This window comes from Myodes glareolus, chromosome 2 (genome assembly GCF_982192425.1).
Source record: "Myodes glareolus chromosome 2, mMyoGla1.1, whole genome shotgun sequence".
Taxonomy (NCBI): domain Eukaryota; kingdom Metazoa; phylum Chordata; class Mammalia; order Rodentia; family Cricetidae; genus Myodes; species Myodes glareolus.
The window spans coordinates 112,134,556-112,147,695 of NC_142027.1; the positions used below are offsets into that span (position 1 = coordinate 112,134,556).

Below are 13,140 nucleotides of genomic sequence, written 5' to 3' on the forward strand. Positions count from 1 at the left end.
CATTTGGGGACACAGCTTGTGGCACAGTCTTGGCTCAAGTATGTGAGACTTGAGTTCAGTGTCCAGCACTGGGAAAACAGCAACGACCGCTTCTTGTTTGGTCATTTTGAGCCAGAGTGGCCTCAGTCACAGACTTCCAACCTTCCTCTGGTGCCAGGAATTTAGGCAAAACCACCATGATGAACTCAGCGTGCATCCCTCCCTCCCTCCCTCCCTCCCTCCCTCCCTCCCTCCCTCCCTCTCTCTCTCTCTCTCTCTCTATATATATATATCCCTCTCTTTCACAGGGTTTCTCTGTGTAGCCCTGACTGTCTTGGAAGTCACTCTGTAGACCAGGCTGACCTCAAACTCAGAGATCTGCCTTCCTCTTCCTCCCTTTCTGAAGACATGCACCACCACTTTTACTTTATGTGTGTTGGCAGCACATACTTCTGTGTACTTGTGTATGTATGTGTTTGTGTGGATGCCAGAGTTAGTTCATACTGGATTAGTCCACCAGCATTCTCAACCTTGCATTTGAGACAGAGTCTCGCACCAGCTGGCCAGTGAACTCTGGCCTCTGCCCTGCTTTAGCTCCGGTTTTTATGAGGGTACAGGGAATCCAAACTAACTCAGGTCTTCCGTGCTTGTGTTCCACCATCTTCCTTGTGCCTAGTTTTACATAAGGAAAAAAAATTTTAGTTATTTCTTGGTGTGGAGGGCACGTGTGCTCCAGCACAAGGTTAGAGGGCGTCCTGCAGGAGTTCGTTCTGTCCGTCATGTGACGCCCCCTCTCTCCCAGGGCCTCGTCTTAACATTTCGAGGAAATGGTTTCTTGTCTTTTGTCACTTATGCTCTGGATGGCTTTCTTCTCTGGCAAGCTGTCTGTGGGGGCTGGGAGGTGACGCAGTCCACAGTGCTTGCTCAGCACTCATGCTGTGGTGCAGCAAAGGAAAACATCAGCAAACCTTGGGGCCTGGATGTTTGCCTTGCAAGGATCCTTCTCCCAGTGTTAGGTTTTTAGCTCCTCGATTCAGGTCTGTAGTCTTCCATTTCCAGTGGTGCTAGGAGTGGAACCCAGGGTGTCAGCACCAGTCAGATGCTCCTCTGAGCGACGCCTCCCAGATCTGCAGTTTATTTTGGGTTTGTGTATTACAGAATGTAAAGGCATAAATTTGTCTTTGCATCTGGGTCGCCAGTATTCCAGAAGCAGTCAGTGAAGAGTGCATTCTCTTTCTCTCTCTCTCTCTCTGCGTTGTCTTGGTAACTTTGCTGGAAGTCAGCTGACCCTGACTCTATTTCTGTTTTCTTCACAGCAGATGTGTGAGTGGAAAGAGTGTCCCTCTCCTTCCTGCCACAGTGTGGCTTTTGTTCTTTACTCTTTTGGTCTGGTTAGGGTTAACACTGAATACTAGTGGCCTTTAGTAGATGTCACCTTGATGCCCATCTTAGGAGAGAACAGTCTGTCACCTCCATGTTGTTCTCCATGTTAGGCGGACATTCCTCTTTGACCATTATGGGCGAAGGCATCAGTGTGTGAGGGCCTTTTTCAGATTGAGAAAGAAGTAGAGTTGCGGCACAGGCCTGTTATCCCAGCACTCAGGTAGCTGAGACAGGAGGATGGAAAGTTTGAGGTCAGCACTGACTACATAAAGAAAAATTTAGAGTATTTATTATGTTTAAAGTTTAGATTGTGGCCACCAAAGTGACACAGACAGTCCTGAGACCTGAGCCGCGTCCCCGGAACCCGCATCAGTAGCTGTGTCTGTTAGAATTGCGTGTGTGATGCCAGAGCCTTTGCTGGGAAACGAAAGGCAGAGGCGGGAAACGCTGGAAGCCTGTGAGCCCAGTGGTCCTGAGCACACAGAGCATCAGAAAAAAATAGGAGACCCTGCCTCGGGAGGCGTCCTCTGACCTCCCATTGTAAGATGCATTTGGAGATGCACTCATTCACACAGGCAGAGACCGGGGTTGGCATTTACTGTGGGTGACTTGAGCTTGTGTTTGTGTTCATTGTGGTGTGGCTCTGCCGGCCAGGGAGCATCCACTGCTCTGGGCTTTTGTTATGAGTGATCGTTTTTGTGATCAGTCTTTTACTTAGAATAATGGAAGTAGTCAGTTAATTTACTGAGTTAATTACATTTTAGTCCTTGCGCAATCAACCCCAAGATCTTGAGCATGTTGAATACATGGTGTGTCACTGATTTACATATCCAGTCTCTGTTTTTTTTTATCTTGTATGTGTGTTGTGTATATGTGTGTTTGTCTTTGTGTAGGGTGCGTCTCGGTGTGTGTACACACATGTGGAGGACACAGATTAACAATCGAGTGTTGCCCTCTATTGTGCTACACTTTATTTAAAAAAATAATTGAATTTGTTTATTTTGGGTTTGGGTGTGGGTACATGTTTACCACAGCATGTATAGGCCAGAGAACCGTATTTACTTACTTGTTTATTTTTCTGGAAACTCATTTAGGGACACTCTTGCTCTCTAAAGTTAAGATCCTCCTGTTGCAACCTCCTGGGCAACCAGGAACTAGATCTGTAGACCAAGCTGGAGATCTGCCTGCTTCTGCCTCTGGAGTGCTAGGATTAAAGCCTTGCCTGGCCAAAATAAATTTGTTTGTTTTTACAAACAAACAAAGTGTATAACTTATTCTCAGCTATGGGCCGGGGGGAGGGACGGGTTACCAGTTGTTTCTTTGTTTTTTTCTGACAGACTTTTACTATGGCATCTGATGACCTTAGCTTATGGTCCTTCTGCCTCAGTCTCCTTAGTGTTGTGGTTACAGAAGTGCCACCATGCCTACCTAGGGATCTCACTGAGTTAAAAACCAATTCTTTTGGAGTTGGGTTTATGTTCATGTTAGGGGTGGGGGTTGAGGCAGGGAGGTCCTTTCTCACTGTGGCCTGCAGGGTGAGTCCATTGCCAGCTTGGGCAACTTTGTGGAATAGGTACCAAAATAAGGCAAAACAGGGCACAAGAGATTGTGGGGAAAGGCTTTTGCAGCCATCTTGGATGGTCTGAGCTCTATCCTTGGGACTCTCACAGTGGAAGGACAGAACGAGCTCTTGCACGTTGTCCTCTCACCTCCAAACTGAGGTACATGCATGCCACCTGTTTCCACCTGCCCCCCAATACTCAAATCAGCAAATAACTTTATAAGCCAAAGGAGGGCTGGGCATCGCTCAGGAGGCAGAAGCAGGTGAGCTTAAAGCCAGCCTGGTCTACAGAGTAATTTCCAGACTAGCCCGAATCATATAGTGAGATCCTGTCTCAAAAACAAAAACAAGATAAACTATGAAAAGAGACCAGAGTTCAGTGTGTTCTTTTGGTCGACATAGGCAGAGCACTTGAGAGGGAACATAGGTTCAGTCCACAGTAAAGCTAAAACAAAATAAATGGCCTCTTACGTCCCGACTTGAGGAGTATAATTGACATGCAATGAACTGCAGATTCATGCGTACACATTCTGATCAGTGTGGATCCATGTGTGCCATGTGATCTGTCACCACATCAGCCCCCATTCTTCATGGTTCCTGCCAGCTGTACCCTCAAGCTCTTGTTGAGTCTTTTCCTGTCCCTATAGGTTTACCGGAATTTCCAGATTTGCTTGCATATACATAGGTATGTCTCGTGCATGCCTGGTGCCCAGAGGTTAGAACAGAGCATCAGTTCCTTTGGAACTGGAGTTTTAGATGATTGTGAGCCATCATATGGGCGCTGGGAACCAAGCCCAGGTCCTACAAGAGCAGCGACTGTTCTTGCCCATTGAGCCATCTCTCCAGCCCCAGCATTTCCAGATTTTTACATGACTAGAATGTTAATGTGTGTATTCTTTTGTTTGGCTTATCTTGAAATTACCTGTGCTTTGTATAGTAATAGTTGGTTCTCATTTTACTTTGGTATTGTGTGCAAGTCCTCCTGCGCCCCCACCACACACACTTTAAAACTATTTGAAACGGCCTCTCTATATATCCCTGACTGGCCTGGGGTTCACAGAGATCTGCCTGCCTCTTCCTCTTGAGTGCTAGCATTACAGGCATGCTCTGTCTCTCCCAGCCTTTGCTTATTAAGACTTGCTTCCTGGGTGGCCTGGATCTTTTGATACAGACCAGGCTGTTGCTGAACTCAGAGCAGGCCTCCTACTTTTACCTCCCATGTGCTCTCCACAGGCGATTCCCTTGTCCATGTTGTGTGTAGATATAACACATGTGTTTACTTATTTCTAAGGTAAGAAAAATTTGGATTATATAGATACTTGGCTCTCTCGGTTGATTGAAGGTCTAACTCCACCAGTCTCTCCCCAGTGCTGGTGATGCTGAGCCAGGAGACAAGCCTTGTTTTGCAAAGGTGGGACGGGGCTTTGTTATGTAGTCAAGACTGGTCTTGAACTTTACTTCCTCTCAGCATCTCTAGTGCTTGAATTCCCTGTGTGCTTCCTAGCCTGGCAAGACAATTCTGTTTTGGGCAGGGAGGGTTTCAAGATAAGGTTTCTCTGTGTAGCCCTGACTGTCCTGGAACTCACCCTGTATAACTAGGTTGGTCTCGAACCCAGAGATCCGCCTGAGTGCTGGCATTGGAGGCTCGTGCCCCACAGCTGACAGTTCTTTTAATTCAGCATTTTAAAGAGCAATGCAAGTTGGACCACTGATCATTGTGCTGTGAACACTCTGTCAGCGCTCACCAAAGCCCCACGCTTTTGTGTGTGTGAATGAGTTTAGAGGCTGTCTATGTCTGCATGTGTCTCCTCCAGATCCTCTCAACCCCACCTCGAATCTTCCACAAGCCAGGTCCATAGTAGTTTGAGCCTGTAATCCCAGCACTGTGTGAGGTGAGAGGTTGTTCAGAGTTGAAGGTCAGCCTGGGTTACATAACCCTATCTACAGATACAAAAACAGCAAGAACAAAAGAAGTTGGACGGACTTGGGCTGCCGTGTGGTGGTGCACGCCTTTAATCCCAGCAGGTGGGAGGCAGAGGCAGCCAGATCTCTCTTGAGTTCGAGGCCAGCCTGGTCAACAAATCATTTCCAGGATCGCCAGGAGTATTACACAGAAGAAGCCCTGTCTTACAAACAAAATCAGAACAAACAAAATAGGTGGGGGATTGTTTGGGAATATTAAAATAGTAACCCTGCTTAAAATGTTGTTAAACCTGAATGTAATTTTCTTTTGTTTGTAGGTGGCCGAATGATGGCATCAGATACTGAGAGGACCATCCTGTCGCCTGGTGGAAGGTAAAGCATCCCTCGCCAGCACTGTTGTGCCACGTGCCCTGGAGTTATCAAAATAGCAGATAGACACGTGCCCCACATCTGGACTGCACTGTATAGCTGAACACTTGGTTATAAAAATGCAAATTTTGTTTTTGAGGAGCAGCCTTACTTTCTAATAGCTCAGGGTTGTCTCATATTGGAATAATCCTGCCTCAGCCCCCTGAGTGGCCTTATGGGCGTGTGACACCAGGACTGTAGGTTTGACTCAGTAGCTGTGCACAGCGGTGCTTCTTCCGTGAGGCTGGCCATTGGGGAAGCTGTTGACGACTGTGTGAATGGCCGTCCCTCACAGTTGCATCCTGTGATCTGAATGTCTTCCTCCTTGCAGCTGTGGTCCCATCAAAGTGAAGACCGAGCCCACAGAAGACTCTGGTATGTACTGGTGTTCTTCGATCTGTTACACACAGAAGGTGCTTTCCTTACACAAAGGAGGTGGTATTTTGAGTTGCTAGTTTTTGTGTCTTGTTATGCTGACCAGACTGGTCTCTTAGGAGCCTCCTGCCTCGGCCTTGCCAGTGCTACTATTACAGGCATGTGTTACTCTACCTAGTTTCATTGCAGAGGGGACCCTAAAGATTTATTTGTAATTAATAATTAATTTTGTGCATGTGCCTGTGTGACTATGGTATATTTGTATGCATGGTGGGGCAGGAGGTCATGTGCCTGTGCATGCTTCAAGACCAGGAGAGGGCATCCCATGTCTTCTGCTCTAACCAGTCCTTGAGGCAGGGTCTCGACCTGGGCCAGCTCTCTTAGAAACTCAGTCCTTGTCCTTGCCTCCCTCAGCTGAGGTCCAGGCATTGGCTAGTTCGGCCCACTTGTTAAGTGAGTCTGAGATATCTAAGCTAGTGCTCAGGACTGTGTAGAAAGTACTCAGAACCAGTGAGCTGTCCCTCCAGCTCCCTGCTGCACTGTGGTGTGACTTGTCATTTCCTCATGGGAGCAGATGCTGAGCATTTCTTCATGGAGTCATCACCCATCCCTGTGTCTTCTCTGATCCCGTGTCTATTTAAATTCTCTGCTTCTTTACCGCGTGCGTGCGTGTGTTTGTGTGTGTGTGTGTGTGTGTGTGTGTGTGTGTGTGTGTGTGTGTGTGTGTGTGTGGCGGGGGGGTGGTGGTAGAGTGGGGGGGGAGATGTGAGAGACAGACAGTGGCGTGAGGGAGGGAGAGAATGGATCCAGACACGTGTGCCATGGCGTGCCTGTTGAGATCAGACAACAGCCTCAAGTGTTGGTCTAAGGCGTTTGCTGCGCACAGGCCAGGCTCTCTGACTGTGAGTTTCACTGTGAGAGACACGCACTGCCATGTCCGGGTTCTGGGATGCCAACTCTGTCTTTCGCTGTGTGCTTCTCATTGAGTCTCTTCCCCAGCTCCTGTTTGCTGCATTTTTAACCTGTGGGTGTTGGATTTTTTTTTCCCCTAGTTGTCAAGTTCTTCATATTTTTTGGAAATAAGTCAGAAATATGGTCTTGCAAGTGTTTTTTTATATCCTGTGCTCTGTCTTTCTATATTCTTTTATGGTGTCTTTGAAACTCAAAAAATAATAAATTGTGGTTACTGTGTTTTTAAGGTTGTAGTTTTTTTAAAGATTAATTTTCTTTATTTATTTTTTTCTTTTCCTCTTATGAGACAGGGTCTCTCTATGTGGCCCTGGTTGTCCTGGATCTCATTATGTAGACCAGGATGGCCTTGAACTCACAGAGAACTGCCTGCCTCTCCTTCTCCATGTTCTGGGATTAAAGATGAGCGCCACCATGTCTGCTTTAATTCATTTAAACTTTCTTATTTTTGAGGTTATAATGACATCATTTCTTCCCTGTTCCTCCCTCTAAACCCTTCCATATACCCTACCTTTCTGTCAAACTCAGGTCATATTGTTATTTTGTTATCGCGCGCACACACACATTCACACACACACACACACACACTCCTAAATATAACCTGCTCAGAGTGTGTCATGTCACTTCTGTGTGTATTTTAGCAGAGAAGACTGTTTTTCCTGCTCTCAGCATTCCTTAGTTGCCTGTAGTTCTTTGTATAGGGTTGAGGTCTCACAGCTTCTCAATTTTTTTAACTTAATTTTCAAAGTTAGTATTCAGGGTACTGGATTTTTCTGTGGCATCCTTTTTTTTTTAATGAAATAATTTTTAAAGCTGAGATTGTGCTGTCCACCTTTAATCCCAGCATTCAGGAGGCAGAACAGGCAAATCTGTGAGTTCTAGGCCAGCCTGGTCTACAGAGTGAGTTCCGGGCTAGCCTGATCTACAGAGCAAGTTTTAGGACAGCCACCTCTGTACAGAGAAACCTGTCTCTAAAGATGTATATGTATATACATATATATATATATATACACACACACACACATATATATCACATATATTATTTATTTATTCACTGTTTTAAAAATTGTATGGAAGCTGGAGAGATGGTTTAGCAGTTAAGAACACTGGTGCTTTTCTGGAGAACCCAGCTTCTATTCCCAGCACTCACATGGCAGCTCAACTGTAACTCCATTTCCAAAGCATCTAACATCTTCCCCTCACACAGATACACATGCAGGCAAAACACCAGTGCACATAAAATAAAATTGTATGTCTGTTTGTGTGTCTGTGTAGATGTGAGTGCAGTGCTTACAGTGACCAGAAGAGGGCATCATGATTTCCTTGAGCGAGAGTTGCAGGCTGTTGGTTGTGAGCTGCCAAATCTAGGTGATGTGACTTTTGGAAGAGCAGTGCACCCTCTTAACCTGAGCTATCTCTCCAGCCCTGTTGTCGTGGAATTTCTCATTTATTTATTTATTTATTTTGAGACAGGGTTTCTCTGTTGCTTTGGAGAGCCCGCTCTGGAATTCTGTAGACCAGGCTGGCCTCGAACTCACAGAGATCTGCCTGCCTCTGCCTCCTGAGTCTTGGGATTAAAAGGCATGTGTTACCACCGCCTGGCTCATTATAGTTTTGTTTTTTTTTTTTTTAGTCCCCTCTTCCATTTCTGTTTTAGTGTTATTTTATTTAGCAATAGTATGTCTTTGTGGCTTGGGCTGTTGTTAACTCCCCCTTGGCTGCCCCGGTGCTGGTGTTAAAGATATGCCTCTCTGACTCAGATACAAGGTTTACTTTTACTTACTTTTTACCTAGAAAATATTTGTCTGACCTAAAGTCCACAAAGCTTTGCAGTGAGGTTTCCACTTAGGGTTTCTAGCATTAGCTCTTAGGGTTGGCCTGTGAGGTGCTGAGGTGGTTGTTAGGCATGTTGGGAGGTAAGAACATAACTCACTCAGCTGGTGTGGATGTTGAAGACTTTCCGCTGCGGGACTTGAGTCTCTCTCAGGGGCAGCGGAGTTTAACCTCACTCTCCCGTCCCCATCCAAGAGCAGTCGGGCAGCCATGTCTCACTGCACTGGTTCTCTGTGTTCTACATTTCCTTTGTCTGTTCTGACGGGGCAAGACGAGGTGGCCATGTTTCTTCCCTTCCGCTCACCTTTGCCCTTGGAGCGCATTGAATTTTCCTGTGCAGTTTGTTCAGTTCGGTCAGTCGGCTGGGTTTGTGTGTCCATCAGTTGCTGAAACCTTGACATGATTGGGTTGCAGGTGATTTCCTTTGACACCTACCTAATAAGCCTTTGCCCTTTCAGAGTCTTTAAGGATTTTAATGTGCAGTGCCCTGGAACTGTGACCTACTGGAGACTGTCACTTGTTTTGTAGGCATTTCTCTGGAAATGGCCGCTGTGACAGTGAAGGAAGAGTCAGAAGACCCAGATTACTATCAGTATAACATTCAAGGTAACAACTGTTTAATGCAGCCTTTCTTCCCGACACTTGCTGGTGGCTTTCAGCTCTCTGAGTAAATGGCAGTCTCTGCCGCAGTGCCTGTCCCGAGCTCCCATGACAGCATTGCAGTCAGGTTAATGGAGAGTTCTAGTCTGCAGCCGAGGCGTCTTCTCTTGTGTAGTTAGTCTGGTTTGTCTCAGCGGTTCCCGCGTGGCCTGGCAGTGCATGCTTACCCTCTCAGCACTCAGGAGGCCGAGGCCATCCAGAGCTACCCAGCGAGACCTTGCCTCAAACATGTTAGTGGCTACATCAGTGTGAACAGTCCGAGTTTTTGCAGAGTTCTCATGTGCGCTTGCCTGGTAACCTTGATTGTTCTTTAACGTGATAAGCCTTATTGGATGTGGAGTGCTTTACAAATACCTGGAATAATATTTCATGATGGTTAAGTGTGCAAATATCTGTGTACACATAATGTTGAGTGCCAGTGACAGTCATTAAAAAAAAAAAAGCTGGAGGTAGGGTGCCTGTATGTATGGAGGTGAAGGGACATCTAGGAATTGGTTCTTTCTTACACTGCGTGGCTCCTGGGGATTGAACTTGGATCATTAGGCTTGGTGGCGTGTGACTTTACCCACTTAATCTACCTTGCTGGCCCCACATTTATGGTGTCTGTAGTTAGTTTGGGACAGTTTACTGATTGTGGTATAGGACTTAAAGCTGAGACTAATCATAAGGATTATTTTTATGGTTAGAGTTAAGATGTTGCAGAGTAGCTAGACTTGGTTGTTAGTGTCGTGCTCATGTGTCCATAAAGCCATCAGGTAGACTGACCTTTGAAGTCAAATACCCTCACCTTTATTATCTTCTTCATTGCCTGCTGTGAGTATAAGTTCCCTACGCCCCTCCCTCCATGCACACATACCCTCAATACCCATACCTGGAAGGTGACATCTTACTTATTTGGTATTTTTTGAAACGGTCTGTATTATGTAGCTCTGGCTGTCCAGGTACTCATTAAGTAGACCAGGCTGGCCTCGGACTCGTAAAGATCCTCCTGCGTCTGCCTCCTGAGTGCTGGGATTAAAGGTGTGCACCATTACTCCTGGCCTTAATTATTTTTTATTAGTGTGTATTCATTGTGCAGAGTCATGGTTTGCTTGGCTGGATGGAGTCCGGGTCTCGTGTGTCTCAGGCTGTCCTCAGGCTCCTCACGTCGCTGAGGATGGTTTCCAACGTGTGAGGATCCTCTTGCTCCCCTCCTGTGGTTTGCCTGTTTGCTGTCCTCCTTGAACTGATTGTTTCTTTAGTGCAGTTGGAGAAATTAAGCTAAGTTTGCCAGTCTCTAGGCCAGTAGAGCAGTGGCTTGTGGCTATTTCCCCTTTTTTTCCCTGCCCTTCTCCCTCTCTCTTCCACACTCCCCTTTTTGTGCTGGAGATTGAATTCAGGGCCTTGAGCTGCTGGGCGAGTGGTGTTCTGCCCCTGAGCCACCCACAGCCGCCCCACAGGCCTGCAGTATCTCCTTTGTGACATGTCACTTGTACTGTGTGTCAGTGTCTTTGTGAAATTCCCTCTGTGCTATTGCAGACGGTTCAAACACAGTGGTTCTCAACCTGTGGGTTGTGACCCCTTTGGGGATAACCAACCCTTTCTCAGGGGTCACCTAAGACCATTGGAAAACATATATTTACATTACAATTCATAACAATAGCAAAATGACACTTATGAAATAGCAATGAAAATAAATTTAATGGTTGGGCGTCACCACAACATGAGGAACTTTTAAAGGGTGGAAGCATTAAGAATGTCGAGAACCACTGGTCTAGGGCGTTTTCTGGTTTGTATTTAGATAGTGCTTTGTGTTCATGTTTTCTTTTATTGTGGTTTTCCTATGAGTCCAGGTTCTCAAACCCAAGACTCACCACACTCTCGTGAGTGCTGGTGTGAGAGACTGAGGTTGGTTGGTGTTTGTTTGATTTGTGTTGAAGTAGCCATTGAAAGTAGTGCTTTGCTTCTTCAAAATGATTAATTCTGAGAGCTTGTTTAGGGTCTCCGGGCTTTAGCTCAGTGGGTAGTGTTCACCTCGTGTGCCAGAAGCCCTGGCTTCCATCCCTAGCATTGAGTGGACTGGCTGTGCTGGAGCTCGCTCGCATCCCCAGCACTCTAGAGGTGGAGGCAGCAAGGTCAGTAGTCAGAGGTCAGCCTGAGCTCCATGTAACTGTCACATACGATGAAAACTTACCTGTACTGGAAAATGTGTTACCAAGATCTGTGGCTTTGGTGGCTGGTAGCTATGCTATGGGAGTAACTGTCATCATGTCATCTTCATGTGTGTGTGATTACATTTGGACCATAACCCTGTGTCTCTGTTTTGCTTCTTTACCCTTTGTGTACCCAAGTTCCCTTCTTCTCTTCCAAGTAATCCTCCTGTTTTCATGTGTTTTCAAAATATGTTTACTAATGGAAAAACTGTGTTAACTTAATGAAAAGTATGCTGGTCCAGAAAGTGCATCGATCCCGCTAGGGTTTGTTGTGTACGCCTCTGCGGTGGGTGATGCTTCCTAATCATGTATGTTCTTCAGAAAGCCTGGCAGAGGTTAGCAATTTCCTGAGGAATCCCTGTAATGGAAGAAGCAAGCACTAGGCAGGCGTGTGCAGTCAGCATCAGCCTTTACTGTAGCGAGCACTTCTGTTTGAAACACCAGAGCCTCCATCACAGACCTGCCGCTCCCATCCCATTCGTCCTGTCGGTCATCCTCAGCTTAACTGTGCACACATGCCTGAACACACTTCTTCCCATCAGCTGTCAAGACCATCGACTAACATCACTCTTTTTTGCCTGTTTTTATTTCTAAAAAGGCCATCATCCCATACACCTCACCCAGATTTGCTCTAATATGACCAACATATGCTTTGAAATTCCTTTTGAAGCTTATCTTTGTATCCCAAAGCAGGCCCTTCTGAAACTGGTGATGTTGATGAAAAGCTCCCCCTTTCGAAGGCTTTGCAAGGTATCGCCTTTCACTTCTGCTCTCCCACAACCTGTTCGTATTTGCTGTTTCTTTATATTGGACAGACTGTTTTGATAATTATAACTTTATTACTTTTCCGAATGGAAAAGGAAAAAAAATGTATTGGCCTTTTTTTTTTTAACATAAATGAACTTCACAAGCAAAATTTTTCAAAACCAATTTTCCCTTTTGTGAATCTAGTAATGAATCTCGAAATGGGTACATGACACACTTTCCTATTGAAGGTAAAGTACGCTTTCTACCTTTATCAGCATAGTCAGCAGTCAGGCTGTTACTGTTGGGTTAGCCATCTGAGTAGTGCTAAGGCCTGGTGATGCTTAGCTTGGGAAGGATTGCAGGCTATCACTTGTAAAACCCTATGCTTTTAAATGACTTTTTGGGTAGCTTTTGTGCTGTGTTCCCAGATTTGGTCATAGTCTGTTAGTGATGGCTTTTCCTTTATCCCTTCTGGCTCTGATCTCATGAGATATATTTTCTTTAGCATTACTGTATAATGTAAGTATAATTGTCTCTCTCATTTTCGTAGATTTTAGTAGAGCAGAGAGGACACACAGGGCCATAGTGTGCATGCGCAGCCTTGCTAACCCGCCCTCGCTGTCTCAGCCATTCCTCTGGAACGGCTGGCCTCTTCTCCCTTCTCTCATGTTCTAGTTTCACATCTGTTTCTTTTGACTTTACACAGTCAAAGAATTTACAGCTCCGTAAATGCAGAAGTTAGAGTGAAAAGGGATGATAAGGGCGTGTGTGACAGAAGCACAGTGTGCCTGTGGCTCACAGGTGGGCTTCTGAATAGAGTCTGCCCCTAGCTGTGAGTTCCAGTGAGTCCCCACTGTAGGGCACGTGGGGCGATCCTGAGGCAGTCGGAGCATGGTGGCACAGAGCACTGCACCACAGAAGCCCTGACCTAAGGTGGGCACTGCCAGAGCTCTGAGACGCTCCAGGTCAAGTGTACCGGTGATGACCTTGGCCTAGCCCTGGAGTGCGCTGGGCACAGCTGTCAGGAGACCTGTCGCCTTCCCCTCCACGGCGTCTGTTTTCCTTTATGCACGATGGTGTTTCTCTTTTCCTGTCCCCAGCTTAGACACT

At 46.1% G+C, this 13,140-nt stretch overlaps 1 protein-coding gene across 12 annotated transcripts in view; it reads left to right on the plus strand.

The window, feature by feature from the left end:
* Gtf2i (general transcription factor IIi) overlaps positions 1-13,140 on the plus strand; it is a 75,790-nt gene that overhangs the window by 26,936 nt on the left and 35,714 nt on the right. For 3 of the 12 annotated variants that reach the window (XM_085682043.2, XM_085682064.2, XM_085682085.2), the window contains exons 6-8: positions 5,164-5,218; positions 5,586-5,629; positions 8,960-9,037. In XM_085682043.2, coding sequence (XP_085538169.1) covers positions 5,164-5,218; positions 5,586-5,629; positions 8,960-9,037 — 177 coding nt within the window. Of the gene's footprint in view, positions 1-5,163; positions 5,219-5,585; positions 5,630-8,959; positions 9,038-11,973; positions 12,034-13,140 lie in introns of all 12 variants that reach the window. The other 9 variants (XM_085682070.2, XM_085682094.2, XM_085682100.2 and 6 more) reach the window with 4 other exon arrangements.